General features: G+C 34.9%; 1 protein-coding gene across 1 annotated transcript in view; it reads right to left on the bottom strand.

Annotated features, from left to right (window-relative positions):
* The window catches only part of LOC111869170 (multidrug resistance-associated protein 1), a 151,260-nt gene that overhangs the window by 26,552 nt on the left and 113,366 nt on the right, over positions 1 to 11,342 (bottom strand). Inside the window, exon 24 of the mRNA XM_033753308.1 lies at positions 3,819 to 4,039. Coding sequence (XP_033609199.1) covers positions 3,819 to 4,039 — 221 coding nt within the window. The remainder of the gene's footprint in view (positions 1 to 3,818; positions 4,040 to 11,342) is intronic.

Here is an 11,342-nt window from a genome sequence, read left to right as displayed (position 1 = left end):
AAAAAAAAAAAAAAAAAAAACTTATTTGCATAGTCACTGTCAACGTTTCACGTCATACATGGAATTATAACTATTTACTTTCAAGGCCCATACATGTTACAAAAATCTCACACAGGAAATAAAATACTATCTCAAACTTCAAGAGCAGGAACACAATTATCGCTATTACCCTAAGTATTCCTAAGGTCTAAAACACATTCACTTAAAATATTTTCTTTCAGTATAAAAATAGTTCCTAAAAATGTCATAAAAAATCTACCAAATGACACGATGTCACACTCAAGAAAAAACAGCATTTTTTATAGCCACCACACTGAGAATTTCAAATCCCACACCTTATTCTCTTTATCCTGGCACCCTTTTAATAAGAAAAGGTACTAGTGTGTATGTGTAAGTATAATAGTCAGTTAAAGTTACAAGACACATAAAATAAAAGATAAATAATGGAAAACTAATATTAAATTTCAACTATTTTCAACTATGGGTGCATGCACGATGAGTTTTTTTTCTCTTGCCTGCATTTCAAATACATTCTACATAAATTCACAGTTAATAAATTATGTGAAAAATTGTATATTATTATTATTATTATTATTATTATTATTATTCTGCTACCTTTGTGTACAAGGAACAATTCTGTTAAGGACCATTCCCCTTGCCTATAGGCAGTACTACACATACCCTTGCAGAAATCATAGTATTATAGTTGGTTCTCTCAGCTAAGCTGCAAGAGACAGAGAAATGAAAATAAAAATAGTGATTATTTTGAATTAGAATAGTGTTCATACACGTCACTTGGTATACAGACCATTTTTGCTCTTACATATTAACACTGTAATTTCAAACCATAATATATGTTGGATTTGAAATTCTCAGAGCTGTGACTATGTAGTTTGGAAAATGACCAAGAGTTAAGAGCAACATGTTTCTGCCATCTTCAGGGTTGATTGTGGAAAGCAAGAAACCAGCAAGCAGCAGCTAGTGAGAAAAGCCTGCTCTGTTTCTTACTTGGCTTCCTCTTCAACCTTGAGGATACAGATGATGTTCCTCCAAAACGTTGCACTCTCTTCAATGTGCACGGTGCTACAATCCGGAACATTATACTCTTCATAATCCATGTTTGTCAACAAGACCATTAGTTTATGTTGCAGCATGTCTCACTTGAAGTTCTGATAAATTATTGTTAACTGGTTGCTTATAAATCTCCCTTGTTCAAATATAAAAAAGGTAGATATGATGGAGTTAATACTGACAGCCTGCTTTTATGATCTTCCCCACTCATTGCTTATTAATATGTAACTTATTTCAAGCAAATACAGGTCTAATCTTATGTGTACTAATTTGAGGCATTCCAAATAGTTAGTGAAACTCAACAAAATTGTTCTTTTCCATTGTTTTGTCTTGGCATATTCTCTGAGATGTATATTATGTCCTGAGATTGTAGTTCACCTCTTAACACATTTGACACTGCTTTGGAATGAAATGGAGAAGCAGCAACATGATCTACGGAAGTTGGGGAAATGTGTGAAGTGACTGATAAGTAGCATGATCTACTTCACACAGTCCTGAATGAGATGGCATAAACTGAATTCATATACTCGTAGTGTAGCTTCAGCTTTTGTGGTTTAGCTTCTTCAAATATTGAAACTGTCACAGTCTGGCATACAGGTACTTCAGTTACCATCAACAGAACGAATGGCAAGGACAAAATATGCCAACATTTTGAAACGGCTTAAACATTCATGGCTAAAATCTGAAAACTGAAGTTACATATCATATACAGACTATGAGTGTATATTAATATAAGAAAGTTATTGGGGGAGATATAATGTTCACAAACTCTGGTAGCCATTTTCTTAAAAACTTACTTTTGTGCAAGTTTGACTTCACTATTCGAGCCTCAATTACAATCTTCATCTTCTGAAGTCTCTAACAAAAGAAATATTGTCACAAGAACTACTCGTATAATACTAGGAATAGTATCTTATCTATTATTAATTTTCTAGCTTGTATTTATGGTTCAGGAAAGAGCACAGAGAATAGAATACCCAATCAACACATCTTATACATCATTCAAACATTAAGAAAACATGAAGCCTGTATTACAGTCATGCATCTACAAGCACACATATAGAAAATGGAAGAGAAGAATATAGATGATGTTCATGAAAATAAACTTAGTGTAGTATATACAATGCATTTAAATTAGAGAGAGATATATTAATACATGCAGGAAGTGGAAAGAAATGTAAGTTTCAAGCCAAGCAGAGCAGACCCAGGTTGCACTACCTACAGAAACTCTCAAAATACTCTATATGATTAGCCCACTTTGCAACATACACCCCACCTATTCTGGGCACATTTCTCAAGTCTGTGACCCCCAAATATTATACTTCAAATTCTAGTCTCTAAAATAAGCATCAGTGAAAAGCACTGGCACATGTCCAAAACTCATCGTTCCCAAACTTCATGTCTGAACTAATCTCCAACATGAGGTATGCTAAATGTATTTTCTATCAATCATTCTGTACTGCACAAAGTAAGGAACTTCCAGGCAATTTTATGGCCATAAAAACAAAATACAAGGCTTTCTACCCCCAGACATGTTCTTATTTCTTATCAACTTCACAGTATATAGAAAACAAAAGACTTAGAACCCCAATGTTGGGGGGTACATCATTCCTCCTTGAAGTTAATTAATTACGGCATTCATAATTATATTGAAGTTTACATGCAACTACAAACATAATCTAATTCCTGCCTATTAACTTTATTCTACAACAATCTTTGTATGGTACATCAGAATTAGCTCACAGTTAACATATGCCACTCTACTTCGACAACATGCGGCAGTCGCTTGGTCAGTATAGTTCACTTGCAGACTAAAACCACAGCTTTTTTTTTTTTTGTTTTATTCTACTTTGCCACTGCCCCCTACTTTACATTTGTTACTTCCCCCCCCCCAAAACTCCATACACAAACTGCAACATCATATTCTGAAATCTGAAATTCACCTACATATCTAAAATTTCAATTCCTAGCTCAAGGAAAACAAAGTATGTGACTATTACAAATTGGTGAATGCCGTTTAGGGAAATAACGGGTAACACTTAAAAGTTTGTGACAATTAATACAATTATTGACTTTCTGGGCATTATCCATCATCCTCCCCTTTTTTATTTAAAAAGCAACGTTTTGGAGAATGAACTCTGTCCTCACATAAAAGCCAGGGATAGAGAATGGCTATTCTGATTGGGCCAAAACTGAGCTGGATTTTACCTGAGGACAGAGATAGAGGCCAGTTTGTGAATCACTGTTTTAAAATAAAAACAAAATGATAGATAACGCTAAAAAAATTAATGACTGAAATAATGGGTGTTTATTCTGAGAATCATGTGAACACAAAAGTACTGTGGGCATAATGTAAAATGTTTTAATGTTAAAGCAAGTGGTACATACAGTAACCACTATGCTTTAAGGGGCTATGATAATTGTCAACAAGAATAACTATAATTATTACAAAACTATGTAACCAAAACTGTGAAATGATGAACCTTATGGGCTCCACACCACAATAATTGATATGCATTTACTAATGCAGACTGAATATTCCAACAATTTCAAAATAAAATGGGACACATAATTTCACTATAAATATTCTGACAAAAATTCCAAGAACATCATGCTCCTCATAATGTTATACTAATGAGATGAACTGTAAAAGACATAGTGAACTATTTAAGACAGTGCATTATTATACAGCTGAAATTCTGGAAATATGAATGGGGGAAGTGTATGCTGCAAAGTGTTAACATTACCTCAAAAAGGCAATAAATTGAATCAGAAATTTGATGGGGCATTGATGTGTCCATCACGTCGATATCTTTTGCGAAGCGCCCAATAATTCGTCCAGTGGGTGTTGTATCAAAGAATGTGAGAGGTGCTCGGAGAATACCACGTAACATGACAATGTGCATGATTCGGGCGGCTGCCCAACAGCCTAGTTGTGGGGCCAGGTCGGTAAAAAATGATGAAAATGCTGTAAGTAACATAACATACATAGCTTTTCCACAGACTTGGAGAAAATATAATTATATTCCAATTTCTTTGAAGGCTTTCCATACTCCAAAACTTGGTAATTTGAAGTGCTCTATATTAGACATTTACCAAAGTATCTGCATGCTTACCTACACACAAAAATTAATTTGTGTATCACATAACACAAAAGCACATTTACTTGTGATATGTTCCTCTACTTAAAAGCATTAAAAAGTGATACCTTCATACTTGAAGGGCAGTATTTTGAAGGCAACCGTGTCTTAGACTTCACGGTGTGGGTAGTTTCAAGATATGGCCCCTATCCCAGAAATGATTACAGTTACCACATGGCCCCTGCCTCAGATCTTACTGAAGGCAACAGAAAATATAAATTCTACAGGTGGTTGTCAAGCATGAATAATATCCCATCTCCTTAGTTAAGGCTCCTGCTCAGAAACAGATTATCTAAACCAATCAAGAATGTCCTACGAACAAAACGCATTGTATCTATTAAAAATCATGATCATTAAGCTGCAATAAATATGACAGATTAATATTATTTAAGAACTGGTGGAAAAACAGGTAAAATAAAAAATGGATGTCAAATGATTTAAGACATACCAACTAAAAATATTGTGTTGTAGTGTCATAATTTAAATGACACAATTTTATTATCATTCTGTTATATTTCAGCAGCATTGCACTGAGGCACCATTCTTATTTTCAAGTACACCATCAATAATGCAACAATGATATAAAAGACACCTAAAATAAATATTTTTCACTAAAAGTGTAACTTTAATACTTTAAAATATTATTAAATATCATAAAATGTCACTAAGACACTGCAAGTACATATACTAAAAAGACTATCAAAATACTTCAAAATGTCTTTTTGTTTTACATTATGTTTTTCCAATTTTGCAACGTTTCGGCTGCATGTGGGCCATCACCAGGCAACTTTTCAGCTAATACATATTATACATTACAGTATGAGGACTGAAAAAAGAATACAATGAGAGTATTCTAGACATGATATACAACAAAACGACAACATGCATGGGAGCACGAAAGACTAGCGGACAGCGCAGTGGTTTCCTCACAAACTAAAAAGTTGCCTGATTATGGCCCACGTGTGGCCGAAACATGTTGCAAAATTGGAAAAACATTATGCAAAACAAAAAGATATTTTGAAGTATTTTGATAGACACCTTTGGTATATAAGATATACTTGCATAACTATAAGTTATGAATTAATTACTGCATGTTTTGGTCTCACTGTCCATTCCTTGGGCATAAACAATTCTTACATTTACCCTTTTTGTATGCTAGTTCCCTCTACACTGGACAGTCTACAAACAAACTAATTTAATATTAAATTTAAAAAAAAACTGTTTTGGGAACACTGAGACGGACTATCAGGGTTTAAATATGACAACAGCCATCATACATACTCGGAACCCAAAAAAGTGTCACATTTTGGGCTACATCTTATAATTCTGTGGTACGAGAAAGACTACCATCTTAAAACATATTACGAATTTATAGGATTTAAAGCTTCTTGTATTTGTATGAAAAACACACAAGCAAATTTCTCACAACTGGCATATTAAAGGTTTTGCTAAAAGTGAGATAAGTGAAGCCCTGTATGTTCAAAACCAAGCACACACAAAACAGTGCACAAACACAAACCTAAAGGAATCAAAACACAAAGTACATGCAGATTCATGTTCAAATGGAACTTGTGAAATGTGAAGCAGGTAAACTACACTCTCCAGCAAGAACATACAGCCAAGCAAGAAACTGTCAATTCTAGTACTTTCTTCTCTTTGCCTGGAGTTTAGCACAAAGCTTCAACTATCAGGACTAGGCTGCATGAAATATTGAAGATTTGCAATCAGTAAACATTTCAATTTCTGACTTCATGGTTAATGACTTGGTGGCCCTTGTATAGTTCTTGCATTAGGCAGTATGTATGTTCATCACAGCTTCACCCTCAACACACTGCCTAATGCAAGAGCTATTTTTTTTTAATTCGCTTAGTGGGGGGTGGAGTCCAACTGGGTCCACTCGGCATGGCAGCCACTGATTGGCCTACTGTAGCCTGCCCCAGGTGATTATGATGATGGAGAATTTGGTGGAATGAAGATTGGCAGGGGAAACCAAAGTACTCAGAGAAAACCCGCCCCAGCGCCACTTTGTCCACCACAAATCCTGTTTGACCAGACACGGGTCTGAACCCGGGCCGCCGCGGTGGGAAGCCAGCGACTAACCGCTTGAGCTATGGCGCAGCCTAATGCAAGAGCTATGTAAGAGTCACCACCATCTCTCCCTCCAAAAGAAATTAGCCTTGAAAACGGCAACTAAAATGTTTGCTGAAACACTGGAAAACCTTCAACATCTGACATGGCCCATTCCCAAAACTAAAACCATATAAAGAAGTGTTAAAAGTTGTGAAGATTTTCCATGCCCCTAAAAATGATTTTTATTATCAAAACATCCATCTCTAGAAAAATAAAACTTAACAAAATACCAACTGTGACCACATACTACATTATAACACAGTGTTCACTATGACCAGCTTATTTCAAGCATATACATATATACAGCTATAGAAACATACACCAGTGCTAACACTTTGAAATCAAAGACTTCATTTCAAATAAAATACGTTTATATGGGCAAATAAATAAATTAAACAGATATAAGACTGACATGCCGTCTAGTGCCAGCATTTCCTCCATGACTCTAAGTTTGACTATAGTTCTTTGCAAGCCATAGTTCCTAGCTGTTTTCTACCTTCTGTTCCTTTTGGTTTTGCATTCATTTTTTTCTTTTTTCATTTATTTTTCTTTTCCTCTCTTACCCACCTTCTTTCCTCCTGTGCTTCAAAAAGCTTCTTCCTTTTCATCTGTCCTTACAGAACAATCTTTTTCAGGTTCACTGTTTCCTACCGAATCCCTCACATCCCAGTTCTCCCTCTGCTACATCCATATCATTTTTTTCTTGTGCAGTTTATGCTTCTAACTAAAGATGGAGAAACAGGTTCCTCCAAATCATTGGTACCTATATACCACACTAACTCATTAACTTAAATAAATACTTGAATTAATACGATTAAAACAAGAGAAAATATAAAATATTCTAAACCAGCGTCACATCCCAGAAGACCATAATCTTCTCAAATCTCCCAACAAGAATATGAGATCATCACGACAGACACACCACTAAGATGTTCATGTTAACATTACAGGCTCTTTGCACTCCTTGCTGCACAGTATTAGTGCAACATCAACAAAAACATGTCAGGCCTCCTCTTTACAGACAATACTGTAATTCATCACACACACACACACTCCTTTATGCAAGTTTATAAGTATGTCTCCATCCTGTTTAAGACAAAAAACTTATTCATGTGAATGTTAAACCACACAATCTTACAAGACCAATTCTTTTTTTCCAGGCAGTAGAATACAATGCACAGCTTTATCTTAAATATATTATATAGACATACACATTTACATTTGCCGAAAATTATCATAATACTCTAAGAAGTTAAACAAAAATCTATTTTATAATAACTTCCTCAGCATCCAACTATCACCATATTATAGCTTACCTGATTTCTTGATTGCAGTGTGCATCACAAATCAAATCAATGGTAAAGAATATATTAACAATAAAATTAACAGATTATGAAGTATGTACAAGGATAACTACACTTTTACTAATAACACATAAATTCTACATATTATATATATATCATATAAATCCTAAAAAATGATTTACACAGTATACTTAAAATATATGAAACTTGAAACTAAACTAAACCTTAACACAAAGTTAAATTTCATAATATACACCAAAATTCAGATGCTGTACTATGAAAACTGTGGGATGTCAGTTCAATATTTTGAGAGACAACCACGTAAATTCCTGATGAATGTCGGCAAAGCTCCAGCACCATCAGGCTGGCTTGTGTGAGCAACAGCAGTCCTCCATGATTGGTAGCCAGGTGACTGCGAGGCAGCAGAAGAGCAGCAAGCGCTGTTTGGGAGCTTCCAAATGGTCAAGGTGACCGCTTTTGGAGGAGGATGGTGGCACTGCTGCTAGTCACTATTGCTGTGTGCCCTCCAGATGCTGTGGTGAAGTAAAAGTAGCTCTGATTGGCTCACTAGTGTGATGTGGTCCCATCTTTATCTGCTGCTGCTAGTGGTGCCCGGTCCAATGGGCGTTGGTGCTGTCATGGCCCACACTGATTGGCTAGCGCATGCTTTGCTCTACCAGCAAACCATAAATTTGTAGTTGGCCTGGAGATGCGTTATGGTAGGTTCCCACAAAACAATTAATGTGATAAGACAAAACACAATTGCAATAACTGTGTTCCACTCTTGAAATATACTGTATATAAGCCCTCTTTCACAGAATATAATGTTATCCAAAGAGATATCAATTCACTTAGAGCAAAGATACTTCAACATAAGATTAAACAGCAGCTACATAAACTCATGAACAAGCATAACTGACTGCTTCAACATAAATATGGTCCTGTCTGAATCATCACATTTTTATATTGGGGAAGAATTATATATCATCCATTACAGCCACCATATTCAAAAATATTAAAAAAGTAACTTTCCACTGAGGTTAATCATCTAAGTATAAAGATGAATGTGAGAGTGAAGGTACAGCTCCACACACACTGACCTCTGTACTAGATAGAGGTGCGCGCCCCAGCTGTTTTACCCCCATGCATATAACTCTCAGTACCCACTGGATAAGAGCCTGTGTGGAACTCAAAACATGTCTCAATGAAGCAATGAAAGGAAAGATTCCTGTCCCTACCAGGAAATGAACCCCAATCACACAGTTCATAACCGATCATGATCTGAGTGAGCTAACTCAGCTTCAACAGACTTTCAAATCTATTTTGCAAACCCAAAAAACATAAATAAATCCTGCAGTTTGATATATGCAGAAAATGCACAATGCCTGAAGGCCTGAAAAAAACACCTTCCATTGTCATCAATATACAAGCAGCAGCTTTTTTACAACCGCTGTCTTAATTAATATCACTCAAAGATACTATCTTTTAATATTACATATCTCAAGATTCTGCTTCCTAGACCATGATTTTTAGTGCCTACTTATTTTCTCAGAATTAGAAATCAACTTCCATTCACCAAACAAAATAAACATCTTCCTGCCCTCTTTATGTATTTATCTGTCTTGTTAAGAGAAAAAAACCTGTAAGTCACCACTTTATTTTCATCCTTTATCATTTTTCTTCCCAACCCCTTCCGATTTTTAATTTTTGGTCCTTGAAAGGCTTATATTCCTGTCTCATTTTCCATTCACTATTGCTCAGTGCATCAAAACACGATGTTCCCATTGACACATGATCTCTATTCTAAGTTCTGCATCATTTTGCAAGGTTTACACCTATCCCATATCACTTAGACAAACAGAAACATACAAAACAGGTACATTAAGGTGTTACTGTTATACTACTTAACCAATGAGAACTCGACCCAGCATTGGTAGATAATCTATATCCATCACCAATATTCTATTTTTGGCAAATCTTGTTGTCATACGTTTCATGATAAGGCTTGAAAAAAATTCTGACAATTAGATACATAAAAAGAAATACTGCAAATACATCATAAGGAATGTGCTACAAGAATACATTTTAGCACATGACACCAAATGTGTAAAATAAGTTCAAACCTGAAACTCTCTTTCACACTGAGTAAGTTCTTCTTTGAATCATACAAACACCTTGCAATTCCATTTCCAAGCTAAAGAACAACCCCTCACCTAAAGCTATGGCATCACAGAAGCTTTCAGTCAATTATCATTATTTTGACAATCATCAGAAAAAGAACTTGAATAAGATTACTAACCCGAAGAAGATTAGGAAGCCACATATGGAGCAAGTGAGGCAGGACCGCATCTAAGACGTGCACGTCACTTGAGAAACGTGCCAAGATACGTCCAACAGGTGTCACATCAAAGAAGGTTGTTACAGGTAAATGTATAATATTATTCAATAAAGACTGGTGAAGCAATTTTGCTGCCGTGAGTCCTCCAATACTGCTACTAAGTGTATGGATACATACACTCATGGCTACAATAAAAATGGCATACTATTATCCATGTCTTCATAGTCTTACCAGACTCATTACATCAGAAAGCAGCATTTCATATATTCTTAAAAGTTTTACAACTAGAATTTCTCGTTAAATGATGTAAATCACAAAATATAAACATGACATTCTTAACACTGATAGGAATGTAGTTAATATTAAATTAAATTAGCATAGAATTCAAATTTACTTTATAGTGTTTATACAAATTAAATTCACTAGTCAGGTTTAATCTAAAATAAGACACTCTTAATTTATCGCCTATAGAACAACTTGTTGTGAAATCAAGTAAACAGCATTCACCCCAACCTTAGGATTCCTTGATATCTTGGAAAACTACAACTCAAAAAGAATCTTCACTGTGTAAAGTATTCACACTTCTTGGATCACAATGCCAAGAGAACAAAATGCAGTAGTTAACAACTGCCTGTAATGAAAATAACATGAATAAAAAAAATAAAACTCCCTATAAATATTTTCATACTCTTGGCTGTGCTGAGCAACTGTTTCAGCCAGGTACCTAATAGTTTCGTTATGATTTTATTCAATATATCTGATATGTTTGAACTTGGATTTATTTAAGCCCCAAACACAGATATACCTTGTAATAAGTGATGATATCCTTATTACACCTAAGATAATTAAAAAGCGACACCAAAGATAAAAACTCAGATGTCTGTTCACTTGGCTATTCAATGTATGAGCAAAGTGTAACAGAAGAGTCAGAGAGTACAAGACAAATACCAACAAATGTTGAAAGGTACGGAATTACACTGAATTTAAACAGTTCAGAATTATATATGTAACATCTTTCAGATACCTCAGGACTGTTTTGATGTTTGAAACATTATTTCCTTTCTCCATTGTCTAGACAAAATACTAGTACAAACTTCACCACACTGCACACACTCATTCTCGTTCAGAAGATGTGGAACATAATTGTCTGGTATTACATGAACTCAAATAACGAAACATAAGAATAAACAAAATGCATAAAACTCCAATAGAATACCAGACAAAGGAATAAATAGAAATAAAACCAACAATGAAGAAGACAATACAGGATCTTTCTAAATTATGTCACAATTTTGATCATCATCTTCTCAGAAATGAACAGAGTTATAAATATAAAGAAAAGTGTTTTGTATTTGAGAC

Source organism: Cryptotermes secundus, unplaced genomic scaffold, assembly GCF_002891405.2.
Source record: "Cryptotermes secundus unplaced genomic scaffold, Csec_1.0 scaffold1441, whole genome shotgun sequence".
Classification (NCBI taxonomy): Eukaryota; Metazoa; Arthropoda; class Insecta; order Blattodea; family Kalotermitidae; genus Cryptotermes; species Cryptotermes secundus.
This window is presented reverse-complemented; position numbering and strand designations above follow the sequence as displayed.